Below are 14,274 nucleotides of genomic sequence, written 5' to 3'. Positions count from 1 at the left end.
CCTGAGAAATCCCTCGAGAGCTGACCCACCACCTTCAGTATCCGTAGGGTCAGAGACCTGGGCCTTTCTTACAGATGGATGTGGGCAGTAGTCCAATCTCCTCCACCTGGAGACGTGGAAGAAATCACAATTCCCGTCTTCTCGGGCACCAACCACTATCTACTCCCGCAATTAGATATTTACGCATCCGCGCTCTACGGCCCCCCTTAGAGCTGTACAGCGCCTTTCACTGCCAGCGCTCTACAAGTACGGAACGCTAGGGGGTCGCCCCATAAATTCATTTCCCATAAAGCTGTGCTACAACGCCCATCCGGGCTGGGTTTCCTAGGCAGTTCGGATACCCGGAGCCCTCTGGGAAATGGAGTCACCGCCTGTGCGCCGCAAAGGCTCTTGGGAGATGTAGTTCGCATCCGTTCTGCGCAGGCGCAATTTCCCGCGGTGGTGGCTGAGCTGCTCTTTGTGACTGTCTCTGTCCTTTTGTAGGAGGCCGGTCTGCTCTTTCGCCCGTCCATGCGACAGTTCATCTGTCTCTCCGTCCGTCTCCAGGTCCATCTGTCGACCGTGTTCCGTGACCCTGGCTCTTGGCGGCCGAGCCCGAGGCCTGAGTCTGGTCCCCGAGCGAGTCCCGAACGCGAATTCTCCTGGAGGAGTGTGTGTCGGGGTGACAGGGCGTGCGTGTGATGGAGCCCGAGTGTGAGCCCAGCTTAGATGTGGGTGTGTCTGTGGGCTGGTGTGCTGGAGCGCGAGCCCAGCGTGGGGTGCAGTGTGTTTGCTGAGCTTGTCTGAGCCCAAGTTCAGCCCGGTCGCGGAATGTTGCCGCTGTGAGCACGTTTGCGCCCCAGCGAGGCTTCCCTGCAGGGCCGCTGTCCCTGAGCCCTGGGACCCTCCACTCTGGACCTAACCTGGGATCCGGGAGGCTACAGAACTGTCCACCACTCCCCGGGGAATGCTGCGGAGGGCCGCTATGGAGACTCTGGCCCTGAAACCAGAGGAGACAGGTACAGCTTTGCTCTTTTAGACTGTGGGTTTATGGATTTTTCACTTGAGGAAACTGACACTCAGAGAGGTCAGGCTATTTTCCAACAAATCCCAGCAAATCAGTCCCCCTGCTTCTTCATCGTGGGCTACCATTTGTTCTCACTCTCCAGCATGCTGATGGAAGGAAAAGAATGCCAGTGTTTTCCTCCTTAATTAAAGTATCTGGGATGCTGAGAGGAAGAATTAACCCAGAAGCTGTATTAATTAAATTGTGCCAGATATTGGGGCTTGCTCCCCACAGGACCTAGCTGGGTGGTTCCTGCCTTCTCTCTGATTCCTGCCTGTGCCAGGGCTGCGTGAACTTTAGCTCAGCCATGAGGCTGGTGGCTGTACAGAATAGCCCCCTTTGACTCATTTCTTCAACCCCAGCTCTTTCCACTCAGGACCCTGCTCTTTCCCCCAAAGAAAATCCAGAGGATAAATCAGATTGGAGTCTCCTAGCAGCCAGATCTGAGGTGAGTAGTGTCTTTTCTTTCTTATTTATGAAAAGGGTTGGCCCATTATTTTTCTTTCCCTGCATCTTCAGTCAGCCATGGACCTCCCCTACTCCCCACAAGGGATCTACTGTCCAGTCTTCAGGAAGCTCTAGATAGTGAGAACAGGTCCATTTGAAGAAACTCCAGATGACTCCCCAGGTGTACACAAGATGAAGTCTCATGAATGTTCCTTCCAGCTTAATTCAGTCCAATGAGTGGGAATGCCCAGGTACTGTTCTGGGAGCTCTGAGTAGTGGTTTTAATGAAGCCCTGAACAAATAGATGACAGCCCACATGAAATCACTTTGATCTCTTCACATATGAGTTAGGGCTTTTTGCAAGTCTGGGGAATGGTTGGGGAGTTTGCTGTGAAGGAATCAGACATGGACAGGTGGAAGCACTGGGGTAAGAGTGGTGATAACAGGCTCATCCCTGTGTGCTTTTCTGTGCACCAGGCCCCTGGCATGAGGCTTTCAGGGAAAAATCTGGAGGTTTAGAGAACCCATGGGCTCAATTACGAATTGGTCTTGAGGCTACTTCTTTAGCCAAGTAGGGCCCAGATCCTTCTTTTTACAGCTTTTGGACTTTTCACCTCATTTTGTTCTGCCACTAAAACCACTCCTATCCCTGTGATGGAATTTACAGGGGTGCATGGGACAGTGAAAAGTCTGCAGGATTGATGGTCCTTTGATATCTTTTTAGAATTTTGTGATTCTGTTAATCTTCCACTTTAAAAGAGTTAAGATCTGATGATAAAAAGATAGAACACTGATTTTACAGAAAGCTATAAAACAAGCTGGGCCAGGCGTGGTAGCACATGCCTATAACCCCAACGACTTAGGAGACTAAAGCAAGAGGATTGCAAGTTTGAGGCCAACCTTGGCAACTTAGGAAGACCCTGTCTCAAAAAAGGACTGTGGGGCTGGGGTTGTGGCTTAGTGGTAGAGCACTTGCCTAGCACGTGTGAGGCCCTGGGTTCGATCCTCAGCACCACATAAAAATAAATAAATAAAATAAAGATATTGTGCCCAACTACAACTAAAAAATAAATAAATAATTTAAAAAAATAAAAGGACTGAGATGTAGCCCAATGGTAGAGGGCCCCTAGGTTCAATCCCCAGTACTGCAAAATAAATAAATATTGTGAGACAAGTCTAGAGTCTGGGAAGTGTTAGAATGCTATTAGTTCTATGAGATACTCAAGAGACATGACAGTCAAGTGCAGTGCATGATCCTTGATTGGGCATAGATTTTTTTTTAAATTGATAAAAGTTTGAAAAAAGGATATTTGAAAATGGACTATATCTTAGAAATGATCTTTGCTCTGAAATCTACTTTAATGTTAATATAACTGCCTTAGTTTTCTTTGAATTAGCATTTGCAGGTTTTTATCTACCCTTTCATTTTCAACCTATTTTTGTCTTTGTATTTAAAATGGGTTTCTCTAGCTGGCATGTAGTTGGGTCTTACTCTTTCCCTTCCCTCAGTCCAGGGATTGAACATGCTAGGCAAATGCTTTACCATTGAACTACCTCTCTAAGCCAGGTGTCATGTTTTTTATCCAATTTGACAATCTCCACCTCTTAGTTACTGTAAGTAATTTTTAGACCATTTACATTTAATATAATAATTAGTATGGTTGGATTTCTATCTGCCATTATTCTATTTACTTTTTATATATTGTATCTGTTTTGCTTCTCTATTTTTTCCCCTTCTTTGGAGGTAAACCAATACTATTTTAGTATTATTATAATATTGGTTTTCTTAGATTTCTTAAATATTTCTTTGATTCATCATGGGAGGCGGTGAAAACACCAGGCATCAGTTTGATTCTTTCAAGGATCAAAGCACATGCATAAGACCCTGGGCTCAATACCTAGCACTGTAAGCACACACACAATGAAACCACTGCTATCCAGATATGGTAGCACATGCCTGTAATACCAGCTTCTCAGGAGGTTGAAGCAGGAGGATCACAAATTCAAGGCCAAAGTTTGAGATTCTTAATCATGGAAAGCATAGCTCTCACTCAGGACATATTAGAGCAGCCATGTGCAGATTTCAGGGTATGTTGTGTTATTAGAGCACCACAGTGTCTATTCAACCTAACCTAGTTCAGAATGCAGAGTAGGAGGTGCATGCCAATTCTGAGCTCCCCACATACCCCAGGGTTTTAGCCCATCCATGGTCAGTATCTGTAACATATCTTTCCATGATTAGCAGAAGGTCAGCTGAGGTTAACACTATAATTATGAGGTCCTTAGTCAATCTGTGGTTTTCTTGGAATCATGAACACAGAATCTTTCTTCCTGGATGAGTGAGAAAATATATCATTTCAGGAATCAGTGACTTTCAAGGACGTGGCTGTGGACTTTACTCAGGAGGAATGGGGTCAGTTGGACTCCCCTCAGAGGGCCCTATACAGGGATGTGATGCTGGAGAACTACCAGAACCTTCTTGCCCTTGGTAAGATGGCTCCCTGGGCATATGCTCTTGGTCTTCTTCCATGTGGTAGATGTTACCAAGAATCTCTTCAGCACCAGTGCTGGTACTGGACATGGCATGACTTGGAAAACTGGCCTCTGCCTCAGGACACCTGGTCACAGGTTAAGCCACTCCAGAAGTCCCCAGAGTGTGGTATGGTAGCCAATGGCATCCTTGCTTAGAATTGGGACTGGCCCTGGGGCAAGGAGCGTGGAGGAGATGGAGAACTACTTAGGGGAGAAAGGATAGGACTTTTAACCCATCAGCCCTGGAGCATTCCTCAGGTGAGAACGGAGGATGTAATGTGGGGTCTTCAGAGTCATGCACTGCCACTTGGGTCCCCTGAGGCCCCCCACCACTTTGGGGCCTAGAGAACTTAATGTTTCTTGGAGGTGTTACACCCTTTGCAGTCTCTTGTCCTGATTCATGAATCGTTTTGTGAGGTTGGCTCAGTTTGAGAGCCATAGTACATCTAGCCCTGACAATTTCTTCTCTATAAGCAGGGCCTCCGGTTTGCAAGCCAGATGTCATTTCCCATCTGGAACGAGGTGAGGAGCCATGGCAAGTGCACAGCAAAGTCACTGGAAGGACTTGTTCAGGTGAGCAGATAACAAAGGTAGAAGAGAGCTGGTCCTTCCACATGCCTTTTCTAGAACCTCCCACCACCTTCCTCCCTCCATTTTTTTCTTCCACAAGCATTGGCACTGACTGAGTGCCAGGAAACTCCTCTTAGCTCTGTCTTTGTAAAGGCTTCCATTGGTCACCTAGGCATGGGTGTCTGCTGAGGTTTCGCCCTTTCCTCCATGTCCCCTCCTCTACTTCCAATCAATAGCAAAGAGAACCTTAATTTTAGCTTCTGAAATATATTTCTGCTTCCTGTTCATCCTCAGAGCCACAATGCTAGTCTGAAATTGCCATTATTCCTTCTGTTAATCACATGATTTCCTGCTGACCAACTTCTGCTCCAACCTCTTTACACAGCACCAGGTCCATCATCATAATGCATCTTTATGCTAGGCATGGTGGCATACACCTGTAGTCCCAGTGACTCAAGAGGCTGAGGCAGGAGGATCCAAGTTTGAGGCCAGCCTCAGCAAATTAGTGATGCCCCCAGTAATTTAGTGAGACTCTGTTTTAGTCAGCTTTATCGCTGCTGCAACTAAAAGACCCAACCAGCACAACTGCAGAGGAGAAAAAGGTGTATTTGGGGGTTCATGGTTTCAGAAGTCTAAGTCCATGAACAGCCAACTCCAATCCTCTGGGCTTAAGGTGAGGCAGAACATCAAGGCAGAGGGAAGCAGCTTACATGGTGATCAGGAAGCAGAGAGAGACTCCACACGCCAGATACAAATATATATCCAGAGCTGTGCCCCAATTCCCCCCTTCTCCAGCCACATCTACCACTTCAGTTACCACTCAGTTAATCCCTATAAGGGGATTAAATCACTGATTGGATTAAGACTCTTACAACCCAATCATTTCTCCTCTGAACCTTCTTGCATTATCTCACATGTAAGCTTTTGGGGGACACCTCATTTCCAAACCATAACGGACCCTGTCTCAAAATAAAAAATAAAAATGGCTTGAATGTATCTCAGTGGTAAAGCATTCCTGGGTTCAATCCCCAGAACCAAAAATAAGAAGATGCACTGGGTATATCATATTGTCCTCTGTGTAGAAAGTCTTCTTTGCCCAGAACCCTATGTGTCAGGTATCTCATCATCCAGCACCTGTTCTTGTTGCCAGAGCCACCTCTTGGCCTTCCCTCCTCCTCCTGTTTTATTCTCTTTTTCCTCTTAGATGCACTGTTACCTTGATGATAGGTTTTTCTCCTTTTCCTTTACCTGGCTGCCTACTGTCCATCCTTGCTGAGCCAGTTCTGCCTGCCCAGCTCCTCTGAACAGTTTTGGGGCCCCACACTGCACTACAATGCAGCTGTACCCACTGTGCTACACTGTTCTACTTGAAGCTATTGGGGAAGATAGAAATAAAATCTTGTGCCAGTCCAGAACACTTCTCTATAGATATAGAAGGGGAAAAAAACTTCATTATTGAATGAGTGTTTAATCCAGTGCAGTGCCTCTCACACATATCAGTTGTCTTTGTCTTAGGAAAACTGTTGACTTTTTATATCTTGTTGACAAGCAGGAAATTACCTCCCACAGAGACAGGGAGACAGGATGCCACCCTCTTCCTCCATGTTCAGATTTCACAGTGACTCCAAGAAAGATGTGTTCCAGGATATAGAGCTGGCAAGAGACTTATTGTACTTCTAAAAAGATGTACATGCATCTTAGAACTAGACAAAGTATTTACATTCCCAAGTTTCTAAAGGAAATGCTAAAGAGAGGTGGGGAAAAGGGAATCCTTTTTCCCTTTTGGCATCAGGGAAATTTTAATTATTTTCAGACTCCTAAGTACACCCACCTCCTGACCTGACACATAATAGTCAGTTAGTGGACTTTTCAATGATTGGATCATATCCTGATTTTTAGACTCCCTGAGCTTTGCCTCTTTCTCAGCCCCCTGGTACTCATTTGAAGCTACCCTTTTTGGGACTCCCTTGGCTTCTCACTTGGCCGGTTCTTCATGCTCTCTAGCAGCTTCTTCCCATTTCCTCCTCCTCTTCCCTTTTTTTTGTGTCTTGTTCAAGTAATTCATTCTGGAGGCTCTCTTTTGTCCCTCAAGCTCTTTTATTCTTTTGGTTTCTACTTCCTTTCCTGGGCTTTTCTGCATCTCCAGGTCAGCTCTTCAGTCTACTCACAGAAAATTCCATTTTCAATCTCTGACAGAGTGGGAGCCTATGCCAGAGATGAAGGAGGAATCTTCTCAACAGCAGAACTTTTTCCAAAAAAACCCATCCCTGAAGCCCATCGTGGAGCAGTTGAAGAGGACCAGCCTTCACAGCACCAGTCCAAGTGGGGCACGGGCCTGGGTAGCCCAGGAAGATACTCTTTGTAGAAATGAGGCTGCCCTGTGGAAGGGAGTGCCTACCAATCATGGGGACATCTCCACGGAGGAGAGCAACTGGGGGCATAATGAATCCAAGGAGGGTTTTCCCCTTGGGTGCACCCGCTTCACCCAGCAAAATGCCCCTACAGAAGAACACTCTCCTGCCAGGTGCACCAAGGATATTCATTCTGCTGAAGGTATAGCTAAAGACCATCGGAGGACATGCACAGGGAAAAAGTCTTTCAGGTCAAGTGAGTGTGGGAAAAACCCACCAGCAAACAGACCACAGGGGACTCGGGCTGGTCTTTTCATGTGCAACGAGTGTGGGAAAACCTTCCCACAGAGTGCATCTCTCACGCTACACCAGCGCTGGCACAGCCGTGAGAAGGCTTTCAAATGCAATGAGTGTGGCAAGGCCTTCACGTGGAGCACCAACCTCATCGAGCACCAGCGGATCCACACAGGTGAGAAACCCTTCTTCTGCAGTGAGTGTGGGAAAGCCTTCAGCTGCCACTCGTCCCTCAATGTACACCACCGCATCCACACAGGAGAGAGGCCTTATAAGTGCAGCACCTGTGAGAAGGCCTTCAGCTGCAGCTCACTGCTCAACATGCACCTGAGAGTGCACACTGGGGAGAAGCCCTACAAGTGTGGTGAGTGTGGCAAGGCCTTCAACCAGCGGACACACCTGACCCGGCACCACCGCATCCACACTGGCGAGAAGCCCTACAAATGTAATGTGTGCGGCAAAGCCTTCACTTGCCACTCGTCCCTCACTGTGCATGAGAAAATCCACAACGGGGATAAACCGTTCAAATGTAATGAATGTGAGAAGGCCTTCAATAACCGTTCACGCCTCACTCTCCATCAAAGAATCCACACAGGAGAGAAGCCATTCAAGTGCACTGATTGTGGGAAAGGCTTCAGCTGCCATTCATACCTTATTGTGCACCAGAGGATCCACAGTGGGGAGAAGCCCTTCAAATGCAATGAGTGTGGGAAAGCCTTCAGCTCCCACTCTTACCTCATTGTACACCAGAGGATACACACTGGAGAGAAACCCTTTGATTGCAGCAAGTGCTGGAAAGCCTTCAGCTGCCACTCATCCCTCATCGTGCACCAGAGGATCCACACTGGAGAGAAGCCCTATAAATGTCATGAGTGTGGCAAAGCATTCAGCCAGAACCATTGTCTTATTAAACATCAGAAGGTTCATTCTGGAGAGAAATCCTTTAAATGTAATGAATGTGGTGAAATGTTTAACTGGAGCTCACACCTCCTAGAACACCAGAGACTGCATGATGATGAGAAGCCCTTTGCCATTCAGTTCAACAGACATTTACTGAGCACCTACTATGTGCCTGGCAGTCTTCTGGGTGCAGAGGACACTGGGGTGGGTGATGTGGACCAAATAAATGCACTGGATGTGGCAAAACTGTTATGTGTGGTGCAGCCTCCACCCGGCAGGAATTTTCCCCTAGGGAGCAAACATGGTGATTAAGGTAAGGTGCTCTTGGTCACAGAAGCCACTTCCTGAGTTACCTAACAAGGAAGGTACTGTCACTTCTTCAGGGCTCCTAGAGCCAGATTGTTTGTTCCTCCAGAAATAAAAACCTTACCCATCACCCCCGAGCAGATTCATAAGCCAGGAAGGGATACACTTTCCAAGAAGAAACATGGGGCCATTCAAGGATGTGCCATCATCCTGTTTTCCTTGATAGGTCTGGAGGTCATTCACAAGGGAAATCTTTCCTGCCAATAAGAAGACATGTCAACTTGGAGTCCTTGGATTGGCTCCTGACATAATTTCCATCAGGAATTTCCTCTGTAACCTGTTATATTCATACTAATCATAATAAAACAGAAGAATTACAAACACTATTACTTCCATGTGATCATTATTGTGTTTTAGGAAGGGAAAATAACCTTGGATGGTAGGGATTTGGAAAAAGGCAAATTTTCTGGACTTATGTGAGTAGCTGTACTGTGGAGTTATCTGTTAGGGACAGCTCAGTGTCCATTTAATAGGTGATATATTTCTCAGTTCTTTTCAAAACAAAGATTTCAGTCAGGAGACATAGAAAAAGCATAAAGTGTTTATTTAGGGAAATGAAAGTATGCTAACATTCCTGGGGTATCCCAAGAGAAGAATGGTGTGGAGTTTTCCACCTGGTTATTATTTTATATTTGGTCTGGAAACCTCCCCCATGTGTTGTATACTTGGGGTGATTATCCTGGTTTCTCTATCCCATAGCTTAACGCCTCAGTACTCTGTGCTGCTCCAAAGTTGGAAAGTCCCTTAGGTTGGTTTCACCCATTTCTCTTTAGTTTTAAGAAGACAATATCTGAGGAGGTGGTTTATAGGTAGGGTTTTTTGTCACCTAGGTGGAGTAGTTTTTTTGTCACTCAAAATGAATAAGCCCTATTTTCCTTCCCCATTGTCAGAGTCCAGCTCCGGCAGGGGGTCTCAGGATGGTGAGGAGTCTCGAAAGCAGGTGGAGAAACAACACAGACACAAAAGTGAAGATGCTGAATCCCAATCTTTACTTGTGAAATTAATCATAAATACTTTTCATTTTGGCAGGCTCACAATACTTTGTCGTTACAAAACAGGAATATTGATTATTCAAAGAAACAAAATATTACATAGCTACAATTAGATAAGAAGAATGTATCTTGGCTTATGCATAAGCAAGCATTTTTACTTTCAGTTTGCGTTTTGCTTTGAGCTGTTTCTGCTTAGTTAGCTTTTAATAATAGTTAGAAATGTCCCAGACTGTTGGCCTATACCTTGACTATTCTTTCTTGACTGACTGACTAGAACTGGTGCCGTGGTTTTGGAAAGTGGTTAACTTAAAAAGAGAGGCTACTAATTTTAATCAAACAAGAGTAAGAGCACAAACCACTGTGCATAGGAACAAGAACAAGTTGCCCAGTACTAAGCACTAGTCTATCTTCTTAATATTAATTTTTTTCTCTAGATTTTAATTTAATTTCTCAAAAACTTCCTTGACTGTTTTTCCTACAGGAGGTTTCTCATTAAACATTAACAATTTACGTTCCACAGGTGAATCATTGCATTTAGAGCAAACAGATTTATTCTTTAGAAGTAGTTGCATTAATTGGGAAAGTCATGTTTTTTCCTTCATACTTAATGGTCATATGAGAAATCGCAACTATACTTATTAAAGGAATGCAAAAACAAACCAGCCCATTCCCAGAAACATACTGAGCTCCTCCAGAGGATGGACGCCTTGCCCCATCCACCTCAGTAGGGCCTTGCCATTGCCTGAGTCAGGGGAGGGGCACAGCACCTCAACCCCCTGCTCATGTCTAACTACTTATTCTAACATCCCTACAGCATTCTCTACACAGCCCCATATCACTGTAGCCAGGTCCTGACATGTCAACATCATGCCTAGGCATTTAGTCCCCAGTGGAAAATTAGGAGCACCCAGGCAGATGCCCAATGTGTCTGAGGAAGATAGTACATGGGGATAGATGTAGGTAGAAGCTTGCCTTTGGTATGGTGAAGTGCTGGGTGGGCCAGGCATTCAGGCTGTGGAAGCTGCCCTGCAGGATCTCTTCTTGCAAAATTTAGCTTGAGTTAGAGGAGAAGCCCCTCTGTAGGGCCCAAGGGGGCCATTGGCTCCATGGCTGACTCACATGGGGCTATTGTACAATCCTGGGTAATAGAAGCCCTTCCCTAGCTCAGTGGTATAGTGACTCTGGCTTCAGTCCCCAGAACCATACAAAATAAATTAATTAATTTCTAAAAATTTAAAAAGAAAGAAGTCCTGAAGCTGGGGATACTCAATGGTAGAGTTCAGTGGTGAAGTATGTCTGGGTTCAACCCCCAGTACTGCAAAAACAGTGGGCTGGGAATGTAGCTCAGTGGTAGAGAGCACTTGCCTGGGTTCCTTCTCCAACACAAGAAAAAAAAATCAATATAGGAAAAAGGCCTATGAGTCAAAGTACTGAGGAAATCAAGCATAAATTTCCAGGTATCTCCACCCAGTGGAGTTACAGGGAGATGTGTTTAATTCCCTCAGTACTAATATAAGAAAACACATGCAAAGTCTGCCAACTAGAGAATCCCACCCCAGCTTAGGTTCCTGGGGTCCCTAGGGAGTGTTGGCCATATAGGCATGCAGAGTGGAAAACTAGGGACTATCATCCGGTTATAATAGTAAAACCAAAGTTTAAGATGAAACTCAGTTGTCTGCTCCTGTTGACACGTGGGGTCTGTGTAAGCTGCATCCCCTGCAGCCAAGAAAGCCCATTGTAGTGTTAGCAGCTAAACAGCAGGGGATAGCTGCCAGTGTCAGTTCCAAGGATTGCAGCCAGCCAAGCTGGATTTTTCTCCACTACTAACAAGTAGCATGTTGCATTTCTTAATGATTGGCCATTGGTGTTCTGCCAATTTCTTTTTGAGTTTTTGTCTCAGAAATTTGAAAAATGAAACAATGGGCCACAGAAGGCAAGAGAGAAAGGAGTAGGATCATGTTAAAAGATGAAAAGAGAACTCTCACAAGGTAACTTATCACAGGTTGCCACTTAAGTGTACTACTCTCAGAGGTTATATAGCTACTGGGTAGGGACACTGACCAATATCTATGCTACTCAGGGTTAGGAAAGTACTAATGCTATTGGTCAAAATATATGCTAATCAGTTCTTGGAAAAGTACCTACTCAATTGGTGAAAATCTATACTAAACAGGTATTGGGAATGCTATTGGTTTGGCCATGACCTTCCAATTAGCTGTACTCTTCACCACTTGAGTTTGAACTTGTAGCCTTCATGCAGATTCACCTTTACTTCTGTTTTTACCAATGCTCCAGAACAAAGTTTTGGCTGGAATGTTTGGAATATTTCTGGAGATTAACCTCATGGAATGGCCTTTACATTAAGACAAAAAACAAAAAACTTTAATTGGAGTCCCATTACCTATCCTGTCTCCCCGCCCCCTGCACCCACCCCACCCCAGCTCTGAAGAAGTGTCCTTAACTTCACTTGGGGGAAAGGAGCAATGACAGCTCAGGCTATTTAAGGCTGAAAAGGGGAATTGAAAAGGGATGGCAGTCAAGATCCTTCCACAGAGGCCTCTTTAAGGGGCCCCAGTAGAAGTGGGGCATCTTGTACATCAGGGCAGTCAAGTCATGGTGGCAGTTGGCATGTGACTGAATGAGGTATATAAAGGGCAGGGATTGTGTTAAGACAACATTAAACAAGAGTACAAAGCATTATTTTCTGTAAACAGTGCACAAAAGCAATCAGTATTATCAGTCCATGAAAACAGTGACTCATTAGACCTTGGGGGGTGGGGGTCTAACATGCTATTGATTTATAAGGTCATTTAAGACTTTGGAAACATTAGCAGAGTTATTAGAAACATATACATAATATTTACTTTCTATAATGTCTTAGGTATCCTCTTGAGCTATAGCTTTTTTATTAGTGTTACTTGCTTGGAAGGGGGATCCTCTTTAGCTGTGTCATGTAGGAATTTCTTAGACAAGTTGGTTAGGGCTTCCATGTCACCTCACATCTTTTAGAGGGATAAATATTGGGGATAAATAATCATACCAGTGAAAAAGAGATTGAGTTTACTTATGTAAGAGGTTAGGAAGATGTATAGGTAGGTCTTGAATTGACTTAGAACAAACTTTTAACTCTAGCAGAGTCTTTTGTGATAGTTATCAGGCACTCATGTGTAAGAACCCTCCCTATATAACCTCCCAGTTTTTGCTTACTTTTGAGAAAACATTATAAGTTATATTAAAATAGGCATTGGAGGAGAGAAGGTGGTAGAATAGAGAAAGAACACACACTTTCACAGCAGTTCCTCAACACCAGACTTACAAAGCAGGAATAATATTCCTCAGCAAAGTGGGTAACAAAGGGAATTCGCTGAAACTTAATCCTGGGCTGTAAAAGAAACTATAAAAACACAGAAGTGCAGAAAGAATATAAGAAATAATACAGGGCTGGGGATGTGGCTCAAGCGGTAGCGCGCTCGCCTGGCATGCGTGAGGCCCAGTTCGATCCTCAGCACCACGTACAAAGATGTTGTGTCCGCCAAAAAACTAAAAAAAAAAAAGAAAAGAAAAAAAGAAATAATACATTAGAGATGCACCAGCCTGACTAGCAGCCACAGCTGTGACCACTCTAGGGAGAGGGGAGCATAGCAGAGAGTTTTAAAAATTGGGGGGGGGGTGAGCTTGGGAGAACTTGTGGATTGATTTTAATGAACACAGAGTCAGTGGGGAAAGAGGAGTTCATAAAACCAACCAAAAATTGCTCAGATCTCTGGGGTGGAAAGTTTCATGGAAACTGAGATCCCTGGCCCAGAAAACAACCAGACTCATCTTGGAAACTATCTGTAAGTGCCAGATCACATAAAGGAATCTGCCAGCAGTCTCATTCAACAACCTGCAGAGTGCACCTGAACCAGAGTTACTAAAATAACCACAATGAAAATTATACTTCACTCAGAGACCCTAATACCAAGGGAAGAAAAATCCCTTTGTTCCTGGTGCCCCATAAGAGCTATTGAGAAGACACTTACAACAGCCACCCAAGAGCTTCAGCATTATAAATGTGATAATTCACATTCATAGCAGAGAAGGTAAAACCTGTGGAGACTCAGTCCCTATGCGTTAGAAGTGAATTTTACTGGAGGCCCCAGAGATCCAGATGTCCAGCAGAGATGGCAGCTCCCCAGAAATAGGAGGAATGGGTCAAATCACAAATACTCACCATCAGAGTTCCAAAAGTCACCCAAGACTAAACCCCAAATACTGGAACCTCATATTTATAACTCTGCATCACCCCCACTACAAGATTACACAACTCAGTGTATCCCATCCTGTCCTGGAAGACTGGAAATTGAGATCTACTACACCTAGGTGACAGCTAGGTAGGAACTCCTCCTCCTCCCCCCTCCCCCCTCCCCCCTCCTCCCCCCTCCTCCCTCCCCCCTCCTCCCCCTCCTCCCCCTCCTCCCCCTCCTCCCCCCTCCTCCCTCCCCCCTCCTCCCCCCTCCTCTTCCTGTTCCTTCATCCTCTTTCTTTCTTCCTTCATCCTCTTTTATTCATTACTTTCTGTTAATTTTTTTTTAAAGAGAGAGAGAGAGAGAATTTTTTAATATTTATTTTTTAGTTTTGGGCAGACACAACATCTTTGTTGATATGTGGTGCTGAGGATCGAACCTGGGCCACACGAATGCCAGGCGAGCGGGCTACCACTTGAGCCATATCCCCAGCCCTCTGTTAATTTTTTATTCCTTACTTATAGTCAACATCTGCTACCTATCTCCTGCCT

General features: G+C 45.1%; 1 protein-coding gene across 2 annotated transcripts; it reads left to right on the top strand.

The window, feature by feature from the left end:
- The first annotated feature begins 430 nt into the window (after positions 1–430).
- On the top strand, positions 431–8,773 carry Znf74 (zinc finger protein 74). Of its 2 annotated transcripts, none has more exons than XM_026401691.2 (5): positions 431–998; positions 1,408–1,493; positions 3,854–3,980; positions 4,502–4,597; positions 6,791–8,773. In XM_026401691.2, the coding sequence occupies exons 1-5, from the start codon at positions 947–949 to the stop codon at positions 8,449–8,451; spliced, it is 2,022 nt and encodes a 673-aa protein (XP_026257476.1). In that variant the 5' UTR covers positions 431–946; the 3' UTR covers positions 8,452–8,773. The 2 variants fall into 2 exon arrangements, with proteins under 2 accessions (XP_026257476.1, XP_026257475.1); XM_026401690.2 differs by having other exon boundaries at positions 4,499–4,597.
- The last annotated feature ends 5,501 nt before the right edge of the window (positions 8,774–14,274 follow it).

This window comes from Urocitellus parryii, chromosome 3 (genome assembly GCF_045843805.1).
Source record: "Urocitellus parryii isolate mUroPar1 chromosome 3, mUroPar1.hap1, whole genome shotgun sequence".
NCBI classification, from domain to species: Eukaryota; Metazoa; Chordata; class Mammalia; order Rodentia; family Sciuridae; genus Urocitellus; species Urocitellus parryii.
This window is presented reverse-complemented; position numbering and strand designations above follow the sequence as displayed.

What these genes read in the sequence shown, in the direction of transcription:
- Znf74 (XM_026401690.2), top strand. Translation starts at nt 947, where the DNA reads ATGCTGCGGAGGGCCGCTATGGAGACTCTGGCCCTGAAACCAGAGGAG. An exon ending in CCTGAAACCAGAGGAGACAG is followed by an intron (nt 999 to 1,407) that starts GTACAGCTTTGC and finishes CTTCAACCCCAG; the next exon opens with CTCTTTCCACTCAGGACCCT. An exon ending in CACTGGAAGGACTTGTTCAG is followed by an intron (nt 4,598 to 6,790) that starts GTGAGCAGATAA and finishes AATCTCTGACAG; the next exon opens with AGTGGGAGCCTATGCCAGAG.